The sequence below is a fragment of the Thunnus thynnus genome, chromosome 12 (genome assembly GCF_963924715.1).
Source record: "Thunnus thynnus chromosome 12, fThuThy2.1, whole genome shotgun sequence".
Lineage (NCBI taxonomy): Eukaryota > Metazoa > Chordata > Actinopteri > Scombriformes > Scombridae > Thunnus > Thunnus thynnus.
The window spans coordinates 29,906,785-29,921,197 of record NC_089528.1 but is presented as its reverse complement, the minus strand read 5'-3'; the positions used below and the strand labels follow the sequence as shown (position 1 = coordinate 29,921,197).

General features: G+C 38.1%; 1 protein-coding gene across 2 annotated transcripts in view; it reads right to left on the bottom strand.

Moving 5' to 3' along the window:
• Positions 1 to 4,291, bottom strand: part of efr3a (EFR3 homolog A (S. cerevisiae)) — a 150,569-nt gene extending 146,278 nt beyond the window's left edge. Inside the window, exons 1-2 of one of the 2 annotated variants that reach the window (XM_067606809.1) lie at positions 4,137 to 4,291; positions 3,751 to 3,877 (exon numbers count right to left, since the gene is read on the bottom strand). In XM_067606809.1, coding sequence (XP_067462910.1) covers positions 3,751 to 3,760 — 10 coding nt within the window. In that variant the 5' untranslated portion in view covers positions 3,761 to 3,877; positions 4,137 to 4,291. The remainder of the gene's footprint in view (positions 1 to 3,750; positions 3,878 to 4,136) is intronic. The other variant, XM_067606810.1, reaches the window with a different exon arrangement.
• Positions 4,292 to 14,413: the final 10,122 nt, after the last annotated feature.

Below are 14,413 nucleotides of genomic sequence, written 5' to 3'. Positions count from 1 at the left end.
CATCAGCAATCGATGTTAAAGGCGTCACATTACCGCTAATGTAATCAGCAATTTACCACTGGGAGTAATTACAGAGCAGACACGAGGCCTGCAGGAATGTCCTTGAAGCTGCAGACACATGAGCGGTCTGAAAATACCGCCTCCACCTCACACACCGCCCGCCAGACGGACAGACAGCTCCGAAAACTGTCTGAGGGGAACTTTTGAGGCCACAGACTGTGATTTTCTCAGACTACTTTCTACGTCTGAGCAGCCAAATGGGTTTTCAGAATGAAAACGAGTCTCCAGTAAACAGCAGCTGGTTACCTGCCAGAGCAGCTGCTGGAGGAGAAGAAGAAGAAGAAGAGGAAAGGCGAGGGCGCCAAAAGTCCAACTTTCCTAAAATAGAAACACAGTCAGACGTGACAGCACACACACACACACTTTCTGAGGCCGTTTATTTACGCTCCACCGGGGACACGTTGAAGCTGAAATAGGTCAAAGTCAGGACGGAGGAGTGATGGAGGCAGCTGAGGGATTTAGTAACATGTTTGATCATCGTTGTATTAACAGGATCCAGCAGCTGAAGCAGTTGCGGAGGCTCAAAGACGATGTGAAACATGTTGAATCGTGGGTAAAGATGAAGACTTCCCTGCACGTAGCCTTCACCAGACCGTCAATAAAAACCCTCTCTCTGATGGGAATCCTGACTATTTTTCCTCCATTTATTAACTACCTGCATCTTAATCCAGTCAAACCAGTGCTCGGATTTAAAATTCAAAGTTTGGTTTGATTGGTTTTAGTGTGAGATAATCCTGACTGGTCACCGTCTGTGGCAGTTATGTGACTGGGCAGGATTATCCACAGTGGCAGTAAAGCAGAGCTGCAATGATTAGTCGATTAATCAATTAGTCGACATACAGAAAATCAATTAATTATTAATTTCAGTCATTTTTCAGGCAGATTGCCAAACATTTAAAGCTTCTAGTTTCACAAATATGATAATTTTCTGCCTTTTCTCATCTTAACATCACAGTAAACTTCATATTTTGGACTCTTAATCAGACAAAACATCAGCTTGAGCTCAAGGAAACTGATGAGTGTTTCTCCGTTTACCAATGAAGACGAGCTTAAATGTCCTAAATGTCACAGCACAGCTGGTGTAACATATATTTATGTTTATTTATATCAGACGATGTCGCAATTAGAATTAAAATGTTTATTCAAGCTACTCAAACGTGAGAAACTGCTGCTTTTCTTCACCTCATGTGATAATAAAGACGTCTGGTTAGAAAAAACAAGCAGTTACTGTACGTAACGTTGACTTTGTCTTCAAGGAATTGAGACGTTTTAATCGTTTGTCAAGTTAAAAAATACTTTCTCTTGTTTGAGATGTGATGATTATCTGCTTTTATGTGTCTTAACATTGTAGTAAATTTATCTTTTTGGGGGGTTTTGGACGGTTAGTTGGACAAAACGAGACATCTGATGACATCACCTCCGGCTCTAGGAAGTTGCAATCAGCATTTAAGTGTTTTCTGATGATATATGAGCCAAATGATGAACTGAAAAATGATCTGCGGATTAATAAAGTGCTCCGCTGAGCTGAAATCTGATTCAGTGAACAAGCAAAAAAACAAAGTGTCTTGTCTTCCTGTAAAGTGACCTATTTGTCAAATCTCTCCGAGACTCCTTGACTCCTCTGCAGAGTTCAATCAGCTGATGTTCCTTCTCTGAATTCCATGATATTCCAGGAATTCCATAACCTGTGAAACCGACATCCGTCCCTCGCTATGATAAGACAAAGCTCAGGTTATAGTCAGAGCCCTGCAGACTACAGTAGCCTATATGTGCTGTGTAAACGGCTGTGTGTAAGTTAAGGATTAATTAAAGGTCAGTCAAGCTGCAGAACATGCAGAATGTCAACAGCTGCTCCAGCTCAGTTAATATTTAATTAATATGTTCACCTGATAGTTTTTACATGCAAACTGATCTAAAATGTTGCACAAAATGAAAGGAAGAAATAGAAAAAGTCGGTTTTCTTGACAAAATACGGTAAAACGGAGGATTACGTCTCAATGTTTTGCTCCAAAATCATGAAGAAGAATAAATATTTAAAGACAAAATGTTTATTAGTGGTTCACAGTCACTAAACGCAGCTTTAATAATCTGTGTGTTTCTGGTCTTCGCACTGTTTTCCACTCAATGTGAACGCACGTCTGATGGTTCACTTCCTTCAGTGTCTGTAGATATGTTAGCTGGAGCTCGTCTGCAGCCAGAGAGCACTCCAGTTGAATTTAATTATAATTTGTTTTTTTTCCATAACGTTACTTTTTAAATTACTTTAATCATAATTAATTCAACTACATCTCTGAATTGTTTCAACTGATGTTTTTTTATGTTTTGTTTCATTTGTTTTGTGTGTTTTTTTTTTTTTTTTTAGAGCTGCAACAATTAACTGATTAGTAGATTGAAAATAGATAGAAATTCAATAATTCAATAGAAAATGAATCTGCAACTACTTTTCAGAACTGATTCATCGTTTCAGCCATTTTTTCAAGCAATAACTGCAAACATTTACTGGTTCCAGTTTCACAAATGTGACGATCTGTGTTTTTCTTTGTCATATATGACAGTAAAGTGAATATCTGAAGGTTCTGATAAAACACTAGAGACATCAGTCACATTGTGAACGCTAGTCTTTCATCTTTCATTAATCGAGATAACTTCAGATTAACTGTCTGTTTATTGCTCTCCGCTAGTTGCTTTTATTAAGATGAATGTTTACATACTTACTGTATACAGAATATACATTTATATACAGCTGCATTCACTCATCTTTCATTTCAATAATGAAGAGAGCCTCATTTAAATGTGAACACTACATGGTTTTGTTTTGTGTTTCCTGCATGTTTGTGGACGAATGTCACTATTATCCTTTTTTTTTGGACATTGATATGATGTAAATGTTCAAGGGACTGCCCCCTTGAACATTTATGACTGTGTTGTGACTTTGAACATGTCACTTTACTATTTAATGATCACTTGATAAAAGGAAATAAAAAAGTTCAACAACAACAACGAAACCCCCCCCCCAGATACGTTACACTCTCTCCTCGCAGTCATCCTTACTGAAGGTGAGAGTAGGACGCCTCATAAACAAGACTTAAGTCTGACACTAAGGTATGTTATGTAGGAGTATTTTTGGGGTATTTTTAGTCCAAAGATAACTTTCAGTGAGACTCCTCTGAGTGATTCTGAGAAGTTGATCCTGTCTTTAATTTGCTCTTATTGAATTTTGACCTGTGAAGCTTCTCTAATGTCCAGCAAGTTTGAGAGAGTGGGTGAGACTGAGCTCCAGATATATCAAATTTTATTATATCACACTTTATGTAACTGCAAAGTAAAAAAAAAAAACAAATAAAAAAAGTAGAAGCAGCAGAGAGGAGAAAGGTGCTGCTCAGCTGGAGGAGTAATGATAGTAAAGTTTTATGATAAGAGGTTGTAAAGTAGTGTCCGAGTCTACAGTGGACACAGAGACACAGTAGTAGGCTTCAAATCCCGCACACAGGCTGTGACAGTGAACGCATCACTGCACTTTTTTTAAACTTCAGTCTTCACGTCGTTGTTGTAATTAGCTGAAACCGTGACATTAAACGCAACACATACACACTGAAGCCTGGTGTTATTTTCAACATGTTGTCAACACATACCTTCACTGTCACTGTCACACACACACACACATTCACACACACACATAACTTAGCTTACCGGCTGGCATCCTGCTGCTAATGTACCGTAGTTCCTCTGTCTCCGGGGTCAGTTAGCCTCCATATAGCTTCTCCTACAGTCTCACCTCACCTGGCATCGGAATGACGTCTCTGTGGCAATAAATCACCTGTTTATGAGTTCACACGGACACACGGCAGCCGGTTTTACAGTGACACACACAGAGAGAGAGAGAGAGAGAGAGAGAGAGCCTCATTAACAGGCTAAAGCTGTCCGCTGTGACACTAACGGACAATCCTGCCTGGAGGAATTAGCCGCTATAAGCTAGTAACGGCTCAGTCAAGTCCGAACACGGCGGCGGGGTTTACAGCACACACAGGAGGCATTAAAGAGAGACGTTTTCTGGGGGGATAAACCGGCGGACATACCTGTAGATAAACAGCAGCAGGACACAGGTTAACTCCTACACATTACTACAGTCCTTCCTGCTTTACGGTGACAGACAACACGGAAGTGTATGTGCTGCTTCTGCTTCTGCTGCTGTTGCTGCGGCGGCGGAGAAGCTCCAGAAACTCCCCCGCTCCGGTACAACATATGCGGCCTGAACGCAACGCTCACTCAGGGGCAGTGATGGAGGAAATATTCAGATCCTTTATTTCAATAAAAGTACCAATATAGCAATGTATAAATACTCTATTATAAGTAAAGGTCATGCATGAGAAATCCTACAGTAGAAGCACATACATGATTAATGGGAGAGGAAAGAAGAAAAAACAAAGTTCTGATACACAAATCTGTTTTCAGTTTTTGGACTTTTTCTCTAATCTTTGATTTTTGCTGAAATATTGGATCATTTGAACATTTATTGAAATGAAAGCATGTGAGAAGTTTAGAGGGAAAAATCACTATTTGGTGGAGCTGTTAACAACTCATAGACATGTGAAATGTGACCCCGACTACACACTGCTTTTTGTAAGACGTCAAAAGCCAAAAAGGTTGGAAACCACTGGTTTCATCTTTAACAATGTGTTGTATTTTAAAAGCTTGTTATATTATCCATTGTGTCAAATCTTCATCTGAAAGGAGTGGAGTGGAAGTATAAAGTAGCATCAAATGGAAATACTCAAGTATTTCAAGCACAAGTACCTCAAAATTGTATTTAAACTTAGTTACTTTCCACCACTGTTCAGTGAGGAGCACTGAGGAGCAGAGAGGCAGCTGATTATAGCCGCCTGTGTTGATGTGTGCGGCCTGACAGTGTGATCAGACTGACTGTGACTCTGTGGACATATCAGGATGTGTTTAACAGTGGTGGAAGAAGTTTTCAGATCCTTCATTTAAACTCTCCTTCCACGCAAAAAATATGTTTTTCTTCTTGTTTCTTACAGTTTGATGTTTGAGTTTCACTGTGCAGAATGATGTATATGTGCAGAGTTTGACACTAGAAGACTGTTTTCACATTCATCTGCTGAAAGTTTCTCTGAGCTCATTGAGGAGCGGGTCCAATATTCAACTTATACAAGTGTGATGTGGAATAGCTCCACAAAAAACAATAAGTACAATATGTACAAAAATATATAAAAAAGTATGTAAAGAGGAAGACAGTAAGGTTATTCTGACCACACTCAGTATGGTAAAATACTGAAAAGGCGCCTCTATTTGTCCTATAACAGGTGCAATATTGTTAACCAGAGACCAACAGCATAAAGACCAGAGAAGAAGAAACCAAGAAAGAAAAATACTACTACTACTGACAGATAGTGGGTTTCAGATGTCACAGAAAGGGGCGACATAGAGTGTAAACCCAGAATAATTCACGTTTCAGAAGAAGATTGTTGACGTCTGATAGCATTTCTGTGTTCTGAGATTCTGTTTTTGAGAGGTCTAGACGTCTTTTCATATGCAAAAGTGCACAGCGGCATTTTAACATATATATATATATCACACTGTTGGTTTCACATGAGATGATGCCTTTAATAACGAACACTTTCCCTGTGCGAGGCTGATAGATTGTGGTTGTGGTTTTGCAACTGAAATTACACTGTTGACAGTTCCCACATTTGTAATTGCATAGTACCACAGGACTCAAACACATGTTTAGGGTTGGTAGGGGGGTTAGGTTGACAATCCACCCTCACAGACATGTTTCTGAGGTTTGAGGGTCTTTTAAAAAACGATCCGTGGTGGGTTGGGGGAGTACTGAATGGTGCAGGTTATCCTGTTGTTCATGGTTTTAGTCCCGGTGGTGTTCAAACACTCCCATATATATTTAAGATGGCGTTGTGCTTTGTCACTCGAGTCTGATGAAGAGCGGTCGTGCTCGTAACGTCACCTTGGTGCAATAAATTATGAGTGGACATCAGAGCCCTGCAGTGTGTGAGCTGTTTTATCTGCTCATTGTGAGGCGAGGGCAACAGAAAATTCACCTCCTCTGCAAACTAAATCCCTTCTCTGTCAGTCCCGTCATCCTTTGTCTTTTATTGAGAGTTTATTTTATCTGCTGGTTTTACAGCCTCACAGTAAATGACAGAAACAGCATGAACAGCTTGTTAAAATCTGCTCAAAGATCACCGGAGTGAAACAAAGAGATCTGAATTATTTTTTACAACCATTAAAACATCCAGAAAGCAGCAAATATTTTGGCTTCTTCTTGTTCTTGCAAGTGAAAATTAGTTTTTTTTACCATTGTCATTACTGGTGAATGTTTTATCTGGTCTTTGTATTTTATTATCAAGTTTATTATCAGTGTTATTTATAGACATTTAGCTCTTTTTTTTACTATATATTGTATTATTTATTTGTTTGTTTGTATATTACTGTGTTTTGTGTACAAGCTGCTCCTAGTGAGATTAATAAAGTTCTTTGTATTTAATATAAGAACTTTGTTTTTTCTTCTTTCCTCTCCCATTAATCATCTCACCACCCCTCAGATTTATCTGCTGGCCCTTTGGAGGGGCCCGACCCCTAGGTTGGGAACCACTGGACTAAACTAGCTAACTGTATATAAAGTAGTTTATAGTGAAATTAATCGTTACTTGCAGCCCTATACATATACAAGTAAAGTTTGATTGATTGAAAACATTTACCAATCCATGTTTTTATATTAGTTTTCTTTCCCTTTCCGTGTGACCTTGTCACGTGTGTAATTCACATGTTGTAATTTCATGTTATGCACATGTGATATACAGATCTGCACATTAATTTCACATTTATTATCATATTTGAAATAACATTACACATGAAAGAATGTGATTATCATTAAGGCTGCAAATGTCCAACTTTGACTGTATTGGCTGCAATGGAGGGTGAATATTTATGATTATTATTATGATTATACATAAAACACATATTCATGAATTATAATATAGTAATGACACTTTTTATTCATTCCTAATTATTAATACCCAAATAACCAATAAAACCCAAACATATGTCATATTTAAGGTACAGTTACATTAAAGTACAGTTTGTATCCTGTGTGATGCTTCAGTTTTATGCATCACACTATGTTTGTGTGTGTGTGTGTGTGTGTGTGTGTGCTTGTGTGTGTGTGTGTGTGTGTGTGTGTGTGTGTGTGTGTGTGTGTATGTGTGTGATTCTTCATGTCCATGTTTTATTTTGGTTTGAATCTGTGTGTACTTGTGTTTGTTTGTTCAACTAGAAACACACACTGATGCCCTGTGATTGGAAATAGAAAAGTAATTATTCTAGCAATGTGTTATCAGCCTTTTTCTTTCCTACAATAAATATCACACTACAAGACTGCAAATTGCCACATCGCCCTGTTTACAGTTTGTGAAAATTTTAATTAATTGGAAATATTCATTGAGAACCAGACAAAGCGTCCTGTTGCTGGGCTGCATGCGGGGCAGTTTTGTTTGTCCTGGATTATGCATCAACACTGATTCTGGAAATAAATGTTGCTGTTATTTATTTATTTATTTATTTTTTAACCAGTGCAGTGCCCGTTCAAAATGTACGGGCTGATTGCTTGGCTTCTGGTCTTGCTGTCTGATGAGAACCGTTCATCCAAACAACTTGACACTCGATACTGTGCTTCCTTGGGTCCTGATACACCTGCCATGACATAGCTGCATCCTCTAGTAATGCTGGAGTATACACGTTATTTGGCTGCAAAAGCTCATGCAAACATTTTATGGCTTCATTCGATGTCTATGGATAAGCCCCAGATTTTACAAACCTCAAATGATGTCATAAAACCAAAGCACAGCCAACCCTCTGGCATGTTCACAACTGGCTGCTGTCACTGCTAACAGCTAGCTATTTGGGACCAGGCTATGTTTGAGTTTAGCGAAACAAAATGCAAAAACTTATTGAATGGTGATGCTCAGGTTACAATTAGGGATGGACATTTCAAGCAAAAATAGTATTCAAATGAATAGCAAACGTGATATAATCAACTGGCTGCTGTTATTGCTAACAGCTAGCTATTGGGGACCAGGCTATTTAGCGATTTGGGACTAGGCTATTTCTGGGAGAAAAAAAAGATCTCAAGAGATCACACTCAACACTACACTTCCTTGAGTCCTCAGCAATACACCTGCCAAGTGTGAAGTCGATCAGATGAACAGTTGTTGAGAAAATCAAAGGACATACATACATAGAGACAGACAGAGACTCCTTCCATTTTAGTTAGATTGGCCTCTATCAATTATTTTCTATATTTTCTCTAAAATGTCAAAAATACATAAGTTTCTTGTTTGGTCTGAAGATTCAGTTCATACCAAACTATGAAAAACAGCCCAAGAACAAAAATACATGGACAGGCTGTCCACATACTTTTGGCCATGTATAGTTTTAGTCACTTTGATACAATACTGAGCTACAGTAACACAGTAATATAGTGACTCTTTATTATGTTCAGGGATTCATCATCAAGCATTAACTGTTTTTCTGAGAACATTATTATTATTATTATTATTTCTCATGCACACATTCATCATGTGTATAATGAACACAAAAAACACATGTAGGCTAGTTAGTCTAATGAGGGAAACAAACATTAATGGACCTGCGTCACCGCTAATGACGGCACCAGAGAATATGTTGTCATTAAGATCACTGATGAGTCCCAAAGTGTCCAACAGAAGGTAATTATCCAGAACTTTACTAAAAATACCTCTCAGAGCTGCTGATATTTAAATGTGTGTGAAAGTGTGCTGCATGGTTGTGCTTTTTAAGCTTTTAAGGACCTTTGCTTTGCCGTCCAATGGACTTAGAGGAGATTAAAGGCTTTGGCCCCACAGATGGCGAGCCAAGCGTCTGTTAATATGACTGACAGCAGCCAGTGGCACCCTCCTTGCCCGACAGGAAAATAAATGAAAAAGATCCTGTTTTGTGTAATTACTCTAATGCAGGGATGTCCACATGTCACAGCTGTACAGCGCCGCGACTGAGGTGGATCCAAACAACAGGCTTAAAACAAAGCTGGAAGGAGGAGCGAGTTGTCATTACTGACCAAACATCAACAGATTTAGCAGTCAGGCGGCTTTGAGCGACGCTTCACTGTCGACTGCACAAAGCAACGTTAATGTTATTTAACCAGGAGGTGTGTTTTACTGTGGAAACAGGATGTAGGAGGCGGGACTGAACACAGGGAGGCGTCATACAAAGTTTAAACCAGTTACAATAAGGCCCCTTTACACAGTCTACAAACCAAACAACAGTAACTAAACACATTTACTCAAGTACTGTACTTAAATACAATTTTGAGGTACTTTACTTGAATATTTTATGCTACTTTGTGCTTCTACTCCACTACTTTTATTTGCCACTTATATCTTATGAGTCATCCAGTGATGGTTACTGGTTGTCTTGTAAAGATGTGAAATGGTTGTGGAGCCGCCTCATTCAGTTGCAATATTTTCTCCTTCTCATTTGAATCCTATTGTCAGGAATAACTCGCAGGGCAACATGAATACAGTCAAACAAAACTGTTAAAGATCTTTGACCCATAAGAACCCACCAACCCTTTCAATGTTCTGGAAAATTCCTCATACAGCTTTTATCCTTGATCTCATGAAGTTCCTAAGTGACATCTATTGAACATCCTGGTGCAGTCATGTGACAATGTGTGAATCTGTGTACTAGGAGTGTGCCCGAATACAAATACGTTATTCGGCAAAGCACAAATAGTGGGGTTTTTATGGATATTTGTTTCATACAAATATTTTAAAAATTATTTGTTTTCGGGAAGAAAAAAAAAAACATGTTAAATACCAGAGTGCAGGTCGGTTACATCACTATCTCAGTGTCTCTCCTCTGCTCCGCTGTGACGTCTATCAGCAGGTCTCAACGAGGGGAGTCACATCCACCTGCTACATGACGCACATTTCCTAATTTGGACATCACTCCCGGAGTTGGGGGTGTTCTCCAGAGATAAAGCTGAACTCCCAAGGGAACACTTCATGAACACTTATTGTAACACTTTAATTTTCTAAAATTAAAAGCGTAATAAAAACAAAAACAGGATTTTTAAACCTCTTTCCACTTTTATTCAAATACAAATACAAATAATTTTGCTGCCTGAACAAATACAGATACAAATACAAATAATGGACCCTCTGCACATCCCTACTGTGTACCCATGACATCACTTCCAAAATGGCGACGTGTCTGGTCAGCAAATGTGACAGAACTAGCTCATTTTAAAAAGCTTGTTTTTTTGTTACTAAAGGTAGGTTTGCTTTAATAAGACGTCCTGTATTACATTTAACCTGTTCTGACCACATTTATTGAACTAATTGATATAAAACAAATTAAACATGTTATGACATATATGTTACATTACAGATCTTTGACACTAAGGGGTAGAATTAAAAAAAAAAAAAATCAGAAATGTGTTCCTTGTGGTCCATTTGATCTGTTTTATATTCTCCATAATTTTCCTTTAAGGACAAACGGGTTCTTATGGGTTAAGGATCATTGGAAGGACTTTGACTTGTGGAATTATTTATTTGAAAAGATCCGATTGAAGAATCCTGATTTGTTTTGGTTGAATGAAGCTGATATGTTGAGTTGGCTTTTTAATGTTTGATGAGATTTATATAAACTGCATCCATCATAACTGGACATTTCTGTCATGTAAACTGAATGTTTTGAAATGTACTCCTCTTGAATTGTGGCCATCCTGGTTGTTGTCTTGTATATGTGCTGCAGGACACTCAAATAAACAAATCAATCATTCTGTTAAGGGCGCAATTAGGTCATAAACATAGAAGCCAAAGCAGATAATTACTGGTAACAGCTTGGTTGTCGTGAGACTGTGAATGCTTCTATATTCTGTATTTTTTTGTATTTATATCATAGCGCTACAAATCTGACAGTCTCAACCTGATATCATACCATCTGACACAGACTGGAACCGAGACTTTATTACACACATCTTGCACAGTGTGACATCATATGATAAAGTTACAGCCTTGTTGCAGCCGGTACTTGTGTCTGAATAATTTATTATGAACAACCTTCTCAAAACACCCTCATATAGGTAAGTTTAAGAATCTTCCCTTAAAGAATAGGTTCATAGTTTAGCGAGTGTGTCTTAAAACAGCAGTCAGGTGTCCATATGAGCAGTGAAAGAGGTTTTCCTTGCTGTAATCATTCCTCCTGTTCATACTGGATATTAAAAGATCCTTCAAATGTGCTTTCAATGGAAGTGATGGAGGCCAAAATCCACAGTGTGTCCACACAGTCATTTAAAAGTCTCTGTGAAGCTTATATTCAGCTTCATCAGTCTGAGTTAGTCATATCAAGTGGATATCTGACACATTTACAGTCTTTTTAGCATCAAATTCCCTCTTTGTGTTTCCTCGGACAGTGTTTCCCTGTTGAGCTGCAGGTGGAAGTATAGTAACAAAAAGAACGTTGAAAGATATCTACTTGATTTGACTCGTTTGGACGCTGAATCTTCATATTAGCTTCAGATAATCTTTGAAATGATGACATGAATAAAACCTCTTTCAGTGTTCATATGGGCTGACTGCTGTTATAAGACACCCTTTAATTAAATACATTAAATCATGTTATAAAACCTTTTCAATGTGTCTCAAGTTTTACAGAAAAAAATAAGAAAACTGCCTTGTTTTATGTCTCAGTCGCTATTAATGTGATGTTATGTTAAATGTTTATTTTATGTGTCTGTATAATATACTTGGTGCTTGTGAAATCATCATTTGTAGGAATTATTTAAATTATTTAGGTCTTTTAGGATTTTCTTTATTAAATCTTGTTATTTAAGTTTGCATTTTAATGGGTTTTTTTTTTTTGCTCTTTTAGAAGGCATCTTATTTCATGATGTACTTTTTTTTAATTATAGGCAAATATATATTTTATTTTCCTTTTCTTTTAGATTAAATCCTCATTATCATTCTTTATGTTATTTTTTTCAACATCTGTGAGTCAAGATATGGATTTCATGTCTGTTTCAAGAAGCTGATGACATGTTCTGTGGTACCTTTAATTTTTGTTTCTGTAAAATATGTTTAACTGTTAATTTGGGCTCCTGACTGTTGTTTTAAGACACACTTAATAAACAGTGAACCCTTCCTTTAATACATCATCATCATATGATGTGAGTCAGAGATGCAGAACCAGTCTTTCCTGAGTTGCTTCGCGTCATTTCACACCTCAGGAGGCAGCGGTGTTCACTGATCCTCAGCAGAATATTGACGAAGTTGTAATCTGCAAACAAGTGAAGTCAATGAAACGTTAAAACAGTCACAGTTTTCTCATTAGCTGGAAGATGGCCACTGATTGTCTGGCTGCTTTGGGATTTTTTTTTTTTGTGTGTGTGCAGTGAGTCAGAACCAGTTTGTGAACAGACAACAGACTCTTCATCAGTTCAGACTCTTAAGGATGCAACTGCGTTTCCCTCCAGTTCCCCAACCTTTGATCCCAACAACTGATATTTGGTGCTTTAATCTTTAAATTCTTAACTTTTTCCATTAAGTTCAGTGGTGGAAAAACTGTAAGCACACAAAATAAAACTCTTTATACCAATATCATGATGTGTAGTGTTTAAAAATCCACATTCAGAGACGTGAAAGTTGCTTCAAGTGTCTGATTGTAACATGTGACGCTGCTGTTTCCATCCTGGTTTCTTTTAATACAAACCTTGACCAAAATAAGATGCGACGCCTTTGGAGCAGATTGTTCTGGAAGACGATGACGACTGACCTGTTTTATCAATTGGTTTGGAGGAGCAGTAGAAGCAGCAATCAGCTGTAAGAAATAAAAAATAAAAGGTGTATCGGAGGATGTTGTAGCTTCTGAAGGAACTATACTATACTGTAATATACTGAACCACTTGTTGAAGCAGCACAAAGGAAAGAAAATCAAATAATAGAGAAGTCAAGGACGTGTGCAGCAGAAGAAACCACATGAAGAAGAATAAAGAAGCAGTTTTAAGTGAATGAGTGGCTTCTATTTTTCAATGCAAGTGATTTATAAAAAAAAAAAAAAGATGGAAATGTAAAATAGAACTAAACACCAACGCCTCAAAATGTCTGGATCCAGTGTAGTTCAGGTTGTGGGTTTTTAATTATGCAAAACAGAGATCATTACGTATTGATTTGATTCAGGATAATGTGGAAAATTTTCCCCCAAAAAACTGAAATATCTCATTAAAGTTATGAAATAGAGGAATCTGAGAGGGTTTATAGGAGACTAGCTTTGAAGCTTCTTCACTGAGAGATTAGTTACAGTGTTCAATACTGTGAAATGTGCAGTATTTTACTAAAAATGACGTTATTATTGTATTCATATTATGGAGAAAAGCTCAGTAACAGAAGACAGAGGAAAATAAATACCTCTGTTACATCAGCATAAAAGAGAGAAGACTATGTGGAGCAATTCACTCTTTTATTGAAGTACTTTGTACATCTGTAGTTCAGAACAACACACACACACACACACACACACACACACACACACACACTTTAGCTTTGAATGTTTATCTGGGAAACCTCCTTCACATAAAAGAGAATGTAAGATGTGTTTATTTTATAGCAAACACTCATAAGATGCAATCAATGTTTCCTACTGTACATCTCTCTCCACACACACTCACACACACACACACACACACACACACACACACACACACACACACACACACACACACACACGCTCTCTCTCTCTCTCTCTGCAGGGCCCAGAGGTGGAGGTGGAAAGTGCTGTGGAAAGCCTCACTTTGTGCTTCAAAGGGCTGCGTGGGTGGAAGACAGATGCCTGCGGTGAGCTGCTGCAGACTCATGAAAAGGACCAACTGCTGGAGTTTAACCTCCAGTGAAACGTCCTCAACTTCCAACGACGACAGCAACGTCTATCTGACAACGAGCCCGAGAACACAGCTACACCAGAGGAGAAGAGTGTGATTATACACACGTCATGTATTATAGGTGCATCGATGGAGAAAGTACGCTGAGTCCAAAGTAAGCAAACAATATTTTAATAGAGATGCGTTATGATAGCATTTCATTGAATTCCAATCTGATCTTTGTGTGTTTACCTTTCAATCCAACTGTTTTAGCTGGGCCACAACTTCCCATATGAGCTAATACATTACTTTTATCCAAAGCGACGTACATATGAGACTGATACAACACAAGCAGGGATCTAGTCAGGAGGCAGCAACACCAGTAAGTGCCATAAAGCTGAAGTTTGGGCCCGATAGGACGTAGAT